Source organism: Vigna angularis, chromosome 7 (genome assembly GCF_016808095.1).
Source record: "Vigna angularis cultivar LongXiaoDou No.4 chromosome 7, ASM1680809v1, whole genome shotgun sequence".
NCBI lineage: Eukaryota > Viridiplantae > Streptophyta > Magnoliopsida > Fabales > Fabaceae > Vigna > Vigna angularis.
The window spans coordinates 16,172,482-16,188,152 of record NC_068976.1 but is presented as its reverse complement, the minus strand read 5'-3'; the positions used below and the strand labels follow the sequence as shown (position 1 = coordinate 16,188,152).

At 26.0% G+C, this 15,671-nt stretch overlaps 1 protein-coding gene across 1 annotated transcript; it reads left to right on the top strand.

The window, feature by feature from the left end:
* The first annotated feature begins 5,599 nt into the window (after positions 1-5,599).
* LOC108337422 (probable galacturonosyltransferase-like 1) lies at positions 5,600-6,888 on the top strand. The gene has a single exon (XM_017573949.2). The coding sequence runs from the start codon at positions 5,761-5,763 to the stop codon at positions 6,805-6,807; it is 1,047 nt and encodes a 348-aa protein (XP_017429438.1). The 5' UTR covers positions 5,600-5,760; the 3' UTR covers positions 6,808-6,888.
* The last annotated feature ends 8,783 nt before the right edge of the window (positions 6,889-15,671 follow it).

The window sequence follows — 15,671 nt, the reverse complement described above, 5'->3', positions numbered from 1 at the left end:
TTTATGGGGTGTTAAAAGAAATTACCCATTTTAAACCTACTTGGACCAAATATAGGAAAACAAACAAACAAAAACTCACCATCGGCCTTCAATTTTGCAAGCCCAAAAGGAAAAACAACTAATTTATTAAACTTAATCTAATTCCTAAGATTAATAAAAATAAAATGTTGGTGCTTCGTTCAATTATTCAATTAAAATTTCTCTAATTATATGTTTAATTATTTACTCTTAGGCTCTGATGCAACTGTCAAATAGTTCCTTATAAAAAAAATTCTAGTTATTTCATACATATAAGTATTTTTAAATTTATTTTGCATTAAACACGGAGGAATATTTTTGTAAGCTAATCAGTTTTTAAATCTTATATTGAATTATCTCATAATTTTTTAATTAGTTCAAAATATATTTTGGAAATTCAATATACATTTTTTCATTTTGGAAAGTATTTTTTTTTTTAATTTATTTTGAATTGTGTAATATGAAAAATACTTTTTAATTTGAAAATGTGTTTCAGAATACATATTTCAGAATGTAATTAAAAAAAATTGAATTTTGGAAGTTATTTCTCTTTCCTCGCCGACTACCATGTTTTTTCTTTTCTCCATTATTCTTCGTTTTCTTTTCGTTTTGGAAGTTATAATATGTTTTATTTATTTTTTTCTAATAAATAATATTTTATAAATTAAAATATAAATATTTATTTAGTTATATAACAAATATTAAACTAATTAAATATTTATTACATTAAAAAAATAATTTTTTGATTATTAAATTTAAATAGATATTTTTTAATTTAGTTTTTAATGTAATATATTAAATTTTTAATTTTTTAACATATTTTATTATTATTATTATTATTAAATTAAAATAAAAAAGTAAACTAAAAATTCTGAATTGGTATTTAAATACTGGTTAAATAAATTTGTTAACAGTGTCGAATGTGAGTTAAGTAAATTTTTTAACACACTTTTAAATGTCGGTTAAATAAATTTTTTAACCGGTTTTCAAACTTAACTAAATAAATTCTTAATCGATTTTTTAAACATTGATAATTATTAATTAAAAAAGGTATTTATAGTATTTTAAATATGTATAATGAAAATTCGAAAAGTATTTATAATATTTTGGAACTGTTCCGTAATGAAGAAATATATATAACAATTCCACCAAAACTTAATGCTTATAAACAAAGTGAAGTTTACATATTAGCTAAATCTCTGTATAGTATTAAACAAGCCAACAAAATGATTTGCTAAATTATCCTCATTTCTCATCTCCGTTAACTTTTCTAAATCTAAGTATGAATACTTTGTTTTTATTAACCTTTTAATTTGAATATAACTTTAAACTTATTCTTAATAAAACTAGTTAATTTTATATTATAACATAAATTAAAATGAAGAATATTTCTCATATATATATATATATATATATATATATATATATATGATAATGATACTTTGACAACATTTTTTAATAACATGTTAGGCATAAACTCACCTTTCTAATATGGTATCAGAGCCATGGTTAGAGCCTATCCTAGCGAGTTCTAAGTGGGCATTCTATTCTTCTCTTCCACCCGCAATCGAGCCGCTATCGGACCACCCAATTTCTACTATCACGCACGAGATGTCTATACCTCGGCGTGAAGGGGGTGTGTTGGAAGTCCCACATCGACTAGAGATAAGGCCAAATGATAATATATAATTGAGGTGCAAACCTCACCTTACAAGCCGATTTTGTGGGGATGAGTTAGGCATAAACTCACTTTCTAATAATTTTAACATCATCTATATGTTATTCTGTGATTTGTCTAAAATTACTTCAGAATCAGTAATAATAATTATAAACACTATCATAGACCAATCATAGAATGATACATGAATGATGTTAAAATATTGTCAAAATATCATAATCTATATCTATATATAAGATAGGATCCCGATATTTTAATAATTTTTTTTAACAACTTTTTGACAATGAATTATGTGTCACTATTTTATTGGTCTATGTATTTAAAATTTAGTCTGTATATTTAAAAAAATCAAACTAAAGTATTATAAAAAAGTTGTTAAAAGAAGATTTCCTATTAAATCCAGTAGAAGAAGACATAAGAACTTGAAAAAAAAAGGTATGAAAACATGTGCAAAGGACGTGTGAACAGTAAATGAATGACGTAGTACTTTGTGTACTCTTATTCACAAAAATTCCAACAACATCATAGATTAGACCCTTCAATGCTCTCCACAACTGTAATCCATTTCTTTGACTCCTCCTTTTTGTACAAACTTTTCCAACTTCTTCATTTTGCACCATCAAAATTAAATTTCTACCTGAAATTAATGTCAAAAGAGTTAATCTTGTTGTTTATTTTTGTAAGATTTCATATATAGCATAAACCCCTTCTTTCTACGTTTAAACTGTACTTTAGTCTAGTTATCTAATTTATTCTTAAGTATTCGCAAGAAATATTAAACAAAACCTAAATCAAGTAAATGAGATTTTAATAACATTAAAGGGAGATGATCAACTTGTATATACACGAAGATGAGAAATGATAAGTTTGACTTTTTGACCATTTGTTTCAACCGATGGTGACATTGGATTAATGATTTGGCACCGACAATACGTAACTAAGGTTAGAAATTCAATGGAAAATAGAAAGTGTGTCATAGTTAAGAGATTTAGTTTTAATTAATCATAATCTTCTAAAATTTAATCAAAAACTTTTTTTAATTAAAGATTAAAGTTGAGAATGCTTAAACTGTTTGAGTTTAGATTGCTAACATTAAGCATAATGCAATTAGAAGGCTTAGTTAGCACATGATTAGCCAATTAATATGAAGAAAGTGATGAATTTTGAGAGCATTTTGAAGGAAAGCGTGTTTTAGTTTTGGTTGAAATGGCGGTGCTTCCATATATTTGAACTATAGCGGTATCATTGCGTTTTCTTTTCAGAAAGAAACAAAGTATAAATGGAAAAAGTAATTTGAGAGATGGGCCAAAACTCAATAACTTGTCTTCATCACGTGCGCGCACGTGCTTTTACGCGGTTTCACTTTATTGTTCAAATCTAAATTCACACGTATATTCAAACCTTTTTTAATTTTTTTTTTACATTCTCTTATTTAAGTAATTAACGTTATTCGCATGGGCTACATATCTTTTAGATGAATTAGACGGATGGATCAATATATTTTTGGACTGATATTTTTAAATATATTATTTTTAGGTCAATTATCATTGTATTACTTTAGTGGATCATTCTTGATTATTTTTAAGTTAATTATTTTTGTCAATTATTTTGTTTAATCATTTTATTCGATCATCGTGACTGATATTTTGATTGATTTTTATGATTGATTATCCTAATCAATCATTTAAACAACATGAAAGATCGACTAATTGTAAAATAAAATTAAATTAACACTTAGTTAATAATAATCACAAATTAATAAATATCTATTAAAATATGATTGGACTAAGTCGACAAAAAGATAAAAACTCCTAATAACTATTATAAATAAATAAAGAAATACAGATCTAACGTAATGTAACATCATAATACCTATTACAAATACTATCTTAACGATTTTGAAAAAAAAAACCATCGAACAAATAAAAGATAAAAACGATACAAAATAAACAATTGAAAATACTCAATTTGCAGAATCAGCTTAATATTATAAAATTCATATACTATATTTACAATCTTAATAATATATTCTAAAAGAATTAATAAAATACTAGTGTTGATATATTCTCAATAAAAACATGTAAGCATAATTGATATATAACAATAACTAGTTTGATTAAACTACAAGCATAGTATAGAATCATGTAACCAACGAAATTTATTTTATAATTAATTTCTCTTAGATCAGGTTAGAAAATAGTTGATACTATAGTTAATTATTATTGAAACCAAGCGAGTCAATGAAATGAAGATTGGGTTACAACAAGCCAATTGAAGGAGTAAATTAAAATACATTGACATGGGTCAGTTAAATGTACGGTACTTTCTAACATTGCATTATGAAATTAATAAATATAGCACAGCTCATAAAGGGTATTAAAAGTCATCAAAAAGTTTATTTTTACTCGTTTAAATGAAAAAATATTTTCAATTTTTTAACGAAATATATTCCAAGATTGAATTGAACTAATATATTCCGTTGTTGAATTGAACTAAAATATTATAATATTCAGTACAGCCAATTAAGAAACAAACCCATTCTAAATGACATCTATTTAATACGTGGTTAATAGATGTTGGATCTTATTAATAAAACTTATAAATTATTTAGAAGTTAATAATCTTTTTAATTTATAAGTTTTTTACTGATAAGTTAATTCATCTTAAAAGTACTTGATAATCTTTTGTTCCGAGAAAATGAAATAATTCTTGTACACCTCACTTCTTAAAAGTTGAATAGATAATAATAATTATATATGACTTTCTCTATTAATTTCGTAAGATATCTTTTTCAGAACAATATTGTTACAGAGTTCATTTCAAACTTAAAAGCAGTCAATACTTTAAGTAAAACTGTGTCAAAAACTAACTTAAATAACAAAAGAACTTATTAATTGCCTTATAAGTATATCATTTTAACAAAATTATTAAATAATAATAATAATATATTATTAATTGCATGTGTATTTTTAAATATTAAATAATATAGTACGTTTAAAAAAATATATAAAAAATACGTTGAAATTAGAACTTTCAGTAAAAAAAAGTCAAAGATTGTATGTCAATATTGATTTGAAAGATAAATTGATCAAATAAAAGACTACAAAAATTCAACCTGAGGAGCAGTTGAGTTTGCTTAAACCTAAATCAATGAGTATATATCTTATCTATTAAATGTGATCATTTTTTGAATAATTAATTTCTTCTAAATTAGAAATGAAGCGATGTGAAAATGCTCGGTTGCTGAGACAAAGTTTTCTGATGAATGCGACATAGTTTCACTAAATAAAAATGAAATTCATCAATGCCATGACCAGGAACCATGAACAACGTTGAATGTGAGTAAAAAACATCATTAATTAGATGTTCTTTATTACTTTGGCACAACAGTGCTCTACCGTTCTAAATTTCTAAGTCAAGTGTCCTTATTTGGAAGGACAGTATCCTAAAATAACCTCTATTCCAGTGAGTGAAAAATTTGAGAGAAATAAAGAAATATAAACACGTTTGGTTTGAATGTACTTGCATGGTAGATAACTGTTACGAATACACATTTCCCATTTCCATTTTAGAAAATAATAAAAATGAAAATTGAATGAAGCATGAAGATGGGTGCATTTGAGTTGTCAAATTGAGATATTTTTTCATTATGGCAACATACTCCACAGCACACAAGTACATACCATGTTTGTGTAAGTGGGCTACCTTATTTTCTATTCCCATCCCTCCTTCAATGTCCACTATTAATACCAATAGCATACCCCATAAAAACCTTAGGAACAATACCGTTATAATTATTTTTTTTCAAATTATTTAAAATAATATATGTATAAAAGATTATTTTTCAATATAATATGACTAGGCTGAAAATCTTTGTGAACTCCACCAACTTATGTATTCTTGACTTTATTCTCTTCCTCCCTCTCAATCTTTCTCTATTGCTAATACTTTATAACTTTGCTAGCTAACTCAAAAGCGTGTTGTTTGAAACCTCAAATTCCAATTATAAGCCATCCCAAAGATCTCTCTTATTTTTTCATTCATTCTCAGCACACACAACAACGATGATGTTCAATTCAAATCTTCTAAGAAATCTCTCCCTCTTAGTATTCTTCTTCTTCTTGTCGTGCGTGTCCTCCACAAACACCCTCTTCACCCAACAATTCAAAGAAGCACCTCAATTCTACAACTCCCCAAAATGTCCTTCTCTTTCCGACACCCAACATTCAAACCTATTATGCTCCGAACAAGCTGTCCACGTGGCAATGACGCTGGACACCACATACATCCGAGGTTCAATGGCGGCGATCCTCTCCGTTCTCCAACACTCCTCCTGCCCCCAAAACGTCTTCTTCCACTTCGTCTGCTCCTCCAACGCCTCCCTCCTACGCGCCACAATCGCCACCTCCTTCCCCTACCTCAATTTCCAAATCTACCCCTTCCACGACCACCTCGTTTCCGGCCTCATCTCCACCTCAATCCGCGCCGCACTCGATTGCCCCCTGAACTACGCGCGCAGCTACTTCCCCACCCTAATCCCACGCTGCGTCAAGCGCGTGGTGTACCTCGACTCCGACCTCGTACTTGTCGACGATATCGCCAAACTGGCAGCCACGCCGCTGGGAGAACATAGTGTGCTGGCGGCGCCGGAATACTGCAACGCGAACTTCACCTCCTACTTCACGCCCACGTTCTGGTCGAACCCTTCGCTGTCGCTGACGTTCGCGGAGCGGAGAGCCTGTTACTTCAACACGGGGGTGATGGTGATTGATTTGGAACGGTGGCGCGTGGGGGAGTACACGAGGAAGATCGAAGAGTGGATGGAGGTTCAGAAGAGGATGAGAATCTACGAACTGGGTTCGTTGCCGCCGTTTTTGCTTGTGTTTGCGGGGAACATTGTTCCGGTGGATCATAGGTGGAACCAGCACGGTCTCGGAGGAGACAACTTTCGTGGTCTGTGTCGGGATCTTCACCCTGGTACTGTTAGTTTGTTGCATTGGAGTGGGAAGGGTAAACCCTGGGTCAGATTGGACGCTAACAGACCTTGTCCTCTCGATGCTCTTTGGTCACCTTATGATCTTTTACGCACCCCATTTTCTCTCGATTCTTGATAAACATAAAATCAAATGTGAATATCTTTCTCAAGATGCCTTCTTTCATCACAATCCAAGTTTCATCCTTAAAATTCTACACTTTGATGTCTTCCACATGCTTTTATTATGCATGTGACGATGAAAGTGAAACTTTAGTTTTGGCTCAGACACAGTACGAAGATGTCTGATAATGTCTAAATTTTGTTATTTTGATACATGCGTAACATGGCTGTAAACAGAGGTTAGTTTCTCTGCTGTTCAAGTGTAATTAAAGTTAATAATACGTGAAAAGATGAGTGGGTTTGTGAAATTTTCTTTTTACAGTGACGGAGAACGTAAGATTAATGCTGTAACATATGATGAGTTTGTATATGGAGAAATACTAGTTGTGTAATGAGTTTTGGATGCGTTCCTTTCTTGGTTCATGATCGATGATAATTGAACATGATGAAGATTTTGTTCAGATCTTCCTTATTTTCTGGTTTTCCTTCTTCTGTGGTTTGATAATGTGAACCAAGTTCTTGCTTTGTTGCTCTAATTATGTGTGTTTCCGGATTCTGATGATGTTGCTTTGTTCTAGATGACTGAGTTTCAAGCAAGAGCAAGTGGTTGGTCGGTTTCAATTTCACGTTTTTCTAGGTTAAGAGATCAATATTTGTGAATGTTTGAGAGATAGTAGAGTCAAAATCTTCAATTAATAACGCCTAAAAAAACTAAAGGTGATTATCAGATGCTATAATGAAAACGCAAACTGGTTATTTTACAATTATTGCATGGATGAATTTGTAATTTTTTAAAATTTTAAATTACTTAATATTTTTTAAATAAAGTTAATTCTATTCTGTGACATTTTTTTTAAAGCGATAAGCAAATATAGCTGTAAGAGACATTACATTGTTAGTAATAGTAGGAGTAATTGTTTATATTTAGTAAATGGTCAAATGCATGCATGGTTGGTTTAATTTAATAAGGATAATTTTATTTTCAAAACATTTGTATAAAATATATAATGTATATCAAGGAAACACAAGACAATAATAAAATAAATAATGTATATGTCACAAAAAATTATGTAAAAAATATAAAACTGAATGTTTATTATCCACATGTTGAATTAATTTATATAAAAAATGAATCGATTGTATTGTTTATAAGTTGGTCTTGAAAGGAATATGATGAGGTTGGAAAGGTGTTATGCCAGCCATTAAATTTAAAGTATAGAAACAATGACATGTGCAATAATAAGTAATTGTCAGTGAAAAGAAAAAGAAACTGATGATTGGAGGTCAATAAACTATGATTTAATTTCAAATTCTAATACTAAAATTCAATTCTAATGTAGATGATGGAAAGTACTTTACCCTCTTGCCTACAAATCGAAAATAAAAAAAGGAAAAATTAAAAGTAATTTTGCAAAATAATATAATTAAATTATATAATATTGTTTTACTATAGAAACTAAGGTAAAATAATGAGTTTTGAGATGAATATTTAATTCGAAAAAGAAGAAAAAAGGACGAAAGCAGTGTCGGTAGAGGAAGAAAAAACAAGTGATGAGAACATATTAAAAACATGAAAAATGAAAAATAGAAAAATGGGTAACATGATTTGTACGACACACTTTCTTCTAAGGAACCCAAAATTCAAATCTAAAACAATAACAATAAAATACGACAAAACTTTGATATTTATGTTTTTGGTGAATTACAGAAACACGTAATAGTAGTAAATTGAAATGAAGTACAGAAGGTGTGCTCCACTGTAGAATTAGTTATATAATGTTTTTCGTAGGGCCCTTTCAGTATCTACCACCACTCTCGCACGAATCTTTGTTCCGTGTCACATCCCTTGCATTAATGCTGAAATAAAATTAATATTTTATATGCATTAAATTTATTTTTAACTTTATAAACTATGAAATTGAATTTGTTTGTATCAGCTTTTATATAATTTAATCTTCAAATATAATCATTTAAATATAATTCGATAAAAAAATAATTTTATATTAAAATTTAAGTTATTTATATTATTTTTCACATTTTAATTTAAATTTCAATGTAAAATATCATTTAAAATGTAAATTAAGAAACTATTGAATTAAAAAAATTATATTTATTATTTTTTAAGTTTAAGAACTAAAATATATTGAAATTTTAAATAAAAACGAGTTCTAATTTTATGTTTAAATTTAAAAACTGAAAATATATTTAACTAAGAGGAATAACACTATTTTTAGTTTAAAATTTAAAAATAATAGATATGTGAATATTTTTTTTGTATATTATTTCTTTGATTTGTCTTCACTTGTTATAAAACTTTCAATATCACTTTAATTCATTCTGGTTATTATTGCAAGAACCAAATTATTTTATAAAATGAATTTTCTTTCTATTTTTAGATTTTATTATTTTTTAATATATTTTTCAAATATTTTCCTCTTACATAAATATGCTTATACAAACAAATAGTTCAAATTAATTGAATTTTAAAAATAAAAATAAACATAATATGTTAAAGTTATATTACTTATAGTCACTTAATGAGTTTTTTTTTTTCTATCTTAATAGACCTAAATTAAACGACCAAGTTCATTTTAATTTATGAATTATACAATAATGATGTTTCATATCTGATTAGAATTTATACAAAGTGAAATTTTATCAATTTATTTATAAGTAAAAACTTTTTTTTGTTATAAAAATTAGTTCAATTTTTATCTTAATATACCTATATTAAGTCTCTAAGTTAAAGTATTAAAATATCAAATTCTCTTTTTACTCTTAATCTATACACCGGTAAAAACACATACGTATGTGTATTGTTTTTTTATATAATAATTATTTTTTTAAGACCAAAATCAGAAGATTTTTTAAAGTAGTAAAGATTCATTATTCTTTAAATTCAAATGGTTCAAGACTTTAATGTATCTTCAGACTAAAAAGGAGTATGCTTCCAACTTCGTACCTTTAAACTAAAATGTTTGATGTCCACGTCTTTTCAAGATTAAGAAGAGATATATCTGCAAAAGATATTTTAATAATTAAGTTAGTCGAGTGTATTGTAAATGTTTTAATAATGAGTACTTAGTTTACCTCATGTATTGTAATATTTATATTATATTTATGAATTTTATCTAAAGAGACCTAATCCACATAGTTAATTATTTTAATTAACTTTGATTAATACACTTAACTTAATCACATTTTATTAACATTAATAACTTGATCATATGGTTTTGTTTTCGCTGAAATTATATATAAATAATTTTTTTAACTTTACTGTAAATATTTATTTATTTATTTTATAACTAGTGTTATAATTAAAAATGATTAAATTTAAAAAAATAGTTAAATTTAAAAAAATAATACAATTACTATTTTATAAATAGTTTTATAACTTATTTATTTATTTACGTAAAAAATAGTTTAGTTTTTATCTTAATAAATGTTCGAGTTAAGGTACTTTTTAGATATCAAATTTGATATAATTTTAATCTATAAATAATACAATTACTATTTTATAAAGATTTTTCATATCTAACTAGAATTTATACATAGCTACTATAAAGTGAATTCTTGTCCATTTATTTATGAAAAATAATTTCTTCACAAAAATTACTTTACTTTAGTTTGCTAGATATGAAATCAAGGTTAATGATGAGTTCGATTATAATTAGGGTAATGAGCCAATAAACTAATCAATGGCTTTAATTTAATCACTCAATTAAAGTAGTTTTAATTGAACGATAATCTTAATTCCTCACCGTTTTTAATTAAGAGTTGATAATGTCCTTTTAATTCCGAACTTCCATGAATTTTCCTCACAACACGACAACAATTTATTTATTGTTTTACGCATTGTTAATTCAAGATAGTGACTGCATTTTATAACAAAGATATTGTAAGATTAATTAATATATATTATTAAAGTTATAATCATGGAAGATCTTCTGTCACAAAAAAAAAATAATATGGTACAACCGTTACTAAATTGACCTCTTCTCTTAAAAATAATAGTTTTTCTAATAGTTAATAATTTTTTTATTAACTAGGTTTATGATAGAAAATGGGATAAACTATATATAATTGGTTGTTACCTCTTCACTCCAAGAAACTGGTATAGATTGCTGTGCTACTTTACAAAATGGCAGAAAGCATAATGGAAAATTAAATGTAGAATCAATTCCCATGAACATTGAAATTCCTCACTAGCTTTGGGGAAAAAAAATCTTCTTTCTAGATTACATTTTTTTAAATTTTATTTCTTATTCATATTTCTTTCAATTTTAATTTATAAATTTTATATTTTAATAATTACATTTATAAATTTTAGAATATTACATTTCAATTCAATCTTAGTTTCATATTCATTTATTTTATTTTATTATTTAAGTATGTAACGTCTCAATGAAATTTAAGTTAAATGAATATGTTATATTATTTAAATACTATGTATATAATTAGATTCAGATTCTATAAACTTTATGTTCTCCTTTAAAATAAAATTTTTATTGTTACAATTTTAATATATCTAGTTTATCTTTTATGATAATGAGGTGAGTTCACTAATAATCTAAAAAGAATTGAATTTGTCACCTCAAGACCATTTGTAAGAATCTCATTTCCTCTTCATCAATTAGACTTTTCTTTATATGAGTATGAAAGTCTAGTAGAATATAAGATATCTTTCAATGAATATTCTAATAAATGCATAACACTAGACTCACATCTTACATCCTTTTTCCTTAGGAATGATATAAACATAAATTTAGTTATCACATCCAATCATTAAATAACATCTTATTGGTCTTGTAACACCTTCTTGAATAATTCATTTGCATCAGATAATGTACCTCCTTATAACTTTCTCCTTAATTATAACTTTCTCCTTAATTAAGACCATTGAGTTATATAGACTCGCTTAGCAAAATCATACTATTGCTTAATAAGCAACCTTTAGAGGCTCTCTAGTTTAGTGAGTCTCCTTTTCCTCACTACCAAACTGAAGTTTGACTTTCACTCAACGAGAGTCTTCCCACTTAGTGAATAGGTCTCTCCTGATTTTCTATCAAACTCAATTTTGGTAGTCACCTAGTGAGAATAGTGCTCACCCAACGAATCTACATAATTTAGACAAAATAATCTTGAAATTTGGTAGTGCAATCCATACAAAAAATGCATCTCATTTTTCATACAAGTTACATACATTACAAGAAGACCATAATTGACAACCATTCATTCCAATTAACATAATCAAATTCATAATTCCATCACTCGTTCAAATCCAACAATACATAGCATGACACCCTATCTTATCTAAACTTCATATATAACCTACGTTGGAGTTCATGCATCTCATTTCACATATATCAATCATTAACATGTAAAATGTGTCACACAATCACAATTCAACAATCATACAACATATCAATAGGAATTCAAACAATGAAATAGTCAAGATTAACTTCCTTCACTTTAGTCAAATACGTTTCTCTCAAACAAGAAGTTCTAAGCCTTTAATTAAGATTAGAGAACAACATAGAATCATCAAGAATAATCTTGAGTCAAATGAAACTTTAAGGTTCAAACCTAAAAGAAGGTAAAAACAAGATTTACTATGTTTGACTCTTTGACTAAGTTGTTAAGTATAGTCCTCACAAAAATCACAACTATGATTCTTGATCTTTAAGAAAATGAAAAATGAGCGAGATAAATTAAAAAGAAAACACAAATAGTTTAAAGAGTTTCATTATAGATAGATTATGATTTTATAAAAATGAACTTTAGTTTTATATAACTTATACCTTTTAATATAAAAGTATTGCAATGTTTTAATTTTAATTAACCTACAATACTTATAAATTGATTTATAAGATATCACAAATTATACAATTTGAAATTCGAAATGTATTTTTTATTTTGTGTTTAGAAATGTAAAACTTAAAATATAAATTTTGTATTCAAATTTTACATTTCAAAATTCAAAATAGAAACCTTACACTAAAGGGTGAAATTGAAATATTTTTTTCAAGTGTACAAAGTGCATGATGAAATTATGAAGGAAAAAGCCGCCGAAAGAAAAACAGGAATGAGTAAGAGGCCCAGGTGTCAAAGGAAGCCCAAAATGTCAGAACGGACCAGCTTAGGCCCTTTTCTTTTATTTATTTGCATGGTGTGAATTCCTCATCTAAGAGTTTTGCAATTTTTTACGAATAAAAAAGGTATAAAGGAGAGCTCAGATAGTATTATTTAGAAATCTTATAAATTAGGCTCCTATTTAATAAATAAAAATATTAAATTAAAATTAGATATATTCAATATTTTTAAAATATAAAATGAATTCAATAATTAATAAGTAAAATTATTAATAAAAAAAGTTAAATATATTTTTAATCATGGAAAAGCTAATGAGTTTGTATTTCGGTTCATATTTTCTTTTCATTTCTATAAAATTTGAAATCAAAGTTTTTAGTCTACATATTTTACATTTTGATTTTAGTTCTTATGAAGTGTTTATTTAAATGCCATCCCTTTAAAATTTTAAATCACTATATTTAACTCTTAATACTTATTTTACTTTCTTAAACACTATATTACGTCAAAATTACTATTTGGGTTACTTGAAAGGTTTAATTGATATTTTGGAGTATATAAATAAATAAATAATATCATGCAATATTATTAATAAAAAGCATTGATTTCCAATTTCAAAGAGATAAAAAGCAAAGAAAAAATTATACAAGACAAAATCAAAATATTTAAAAGAATAAAAAATATTGGGAGAATTTAAATTTTCTAGAAAATAAATTTATGGGTATGAGGTGATTTAATAAATAATAATAGAAAATAGAAAACTGCTTCCATAAAAATGATCAAGCTTAAATTTGAGAAAGATTAACAAATTCACTTTATAAAAAAAAAGTAAAAAGGCACGTGTATCTAAAACAGGTTAACATTTTTTTGACAACTTTTATTAGGTAACATGTTTTTTAACCAATTCAGAAGATTATATAAAAACGTGCTGAATTATTTGGATTGCATTGACTTTATGTGTTAGTATAAACGTGTAACGATTGAATTAATCACTTCTTATTTTCTCATTTTATGAATACTTAAAAGAAAAATTTAATTCAAACAAATTGTTTATTGGATTGAGTGACTAAAAGAATATTATCATAAAATCTTGTTATTAACTTACAAGTGTCACGTTTTAATTTTAAGCTAATTGAATAATATTGTAGGATAAATCACGTACATTCAAAATATTATCTATTTTATAATATAAAACTCAGTTATAGTTTTATTCTTAAGAAATATTTTAGAGAATGAAAAGAGAAAAAAAATATTTAAACTGACTTAAATTTTAATTTTTAAACATATTATTGGGTGGAACAAAAAAACATATCTAAAATTTTAATTTTAGAGAATGAAAAGAGAAAAAAAATATTTAAAATATTATCTATTTTATAATATAAAACTCAGTTATTGTATGATTTGTTTTTCTGTTTTGTTAATTTCTTGAATATGATTTTGACAAATTATTACAATGGGAGAGAAAAAAAAAATTATTTTGGAGCGTTACAGAAAATAATGTTTCGTACGTTGTGTATTTTTAGGAAGATAAAATGAATTGAAATTCTCAAATAAATCAAAATTAATTTACACACTAAACTTTTGTAGAAGTATATTTTCCATTTAACTTCGAAAGGTAAATGTATATATGTTCATGATAACTTGGAAAATATTAAAAAATATCTTACCTTTTATTTAATTATTTATTTATAAATAAATTGAAAGTATATTCTTAGACATTTTGAAAAGTGGAGAAGTTGAATATCGATTTTAGCAATATTAAATAAAATGTTGGGTATTTATAATACTGTGTCTGACTTTGTTGTTATTTTTTTTTTCCAACAAAGAGATGCTGGCCGGCGGCTGTATTAGCTAAGGCTATTTGTATATGTCGTTATCCTTAATTTATCTTTAATTATGTTTTATGTATTAGAATCAAGGTTTAATTAATATCATGATAATAATTATTTTCTTCTGTAAAAATTTAAGAGGTTTATTTGTTGAAAAAAATAGGTGTAAAATTCTCTGTTAACAAAAATATAATACTTTTTTATATTTTTAATTTAATCTAAGTTCATCGTAGTATATTTGTTTGTATCTAAGATGAGAAAATTATACATCTCCGATTGATTATGAGAGGAAATTGAAGAATTAGAATAGATGAATTAAATGAAGTGTGTTAAAATGTTATTTTCAACACTTTTAAGATTGCGTATACGATAACTAATATTGGTAATGTAACATTTGACTTTGGAGGAGAAGCATATTATACTATATTTTCTTATTTGCATGCAACTAATATTTTTATAATAATAATAATAATAATAATGTTCATATTTAGTAAAGTTAACAAGGTCATTTTAGTTAGGATTTACAGAATATAAATAGAACTAATTAAAATGATCTGGTTTGCAAATTTTCATCAAAGCTAATCAAATCAGTATAGCTAAGAATGATTTGGTTGAATTCAATTGGATTTTATTACAATTACATTTTAAAAATTATTTTAAATCTTAAAATACTTGTAGAATTTTTAAATATTTACAACTCCAGTAACCACCATTTAAAATGTTTAAAATTAAATTTTAAAGACTATCAAAAATAAAACTATAATAAATAATAATAATAATAATAATATCAAATAAGCGAAAACAAAATATTGCTAAATCTCTAAAAAACATTAACTTTGAAGTAGTCCATAAAATTTTTTAATTTACATGAATGTCGAGTCTGAAAAAAATTATTTTAGATGATTGAAATTCAAATGTTCACATTATAACATAATTTTCTCTCTCTCCAAAACTTTCAAAA

Coding starts and splice junctions, on each gene's coding strand:
- LOC108337422 (XM_017573949.2), top strand. CDS start 5,761: ATGATGTTCAATTCAAATCTTCTAAGAAATCTCTCCCTCTTAGTATTC.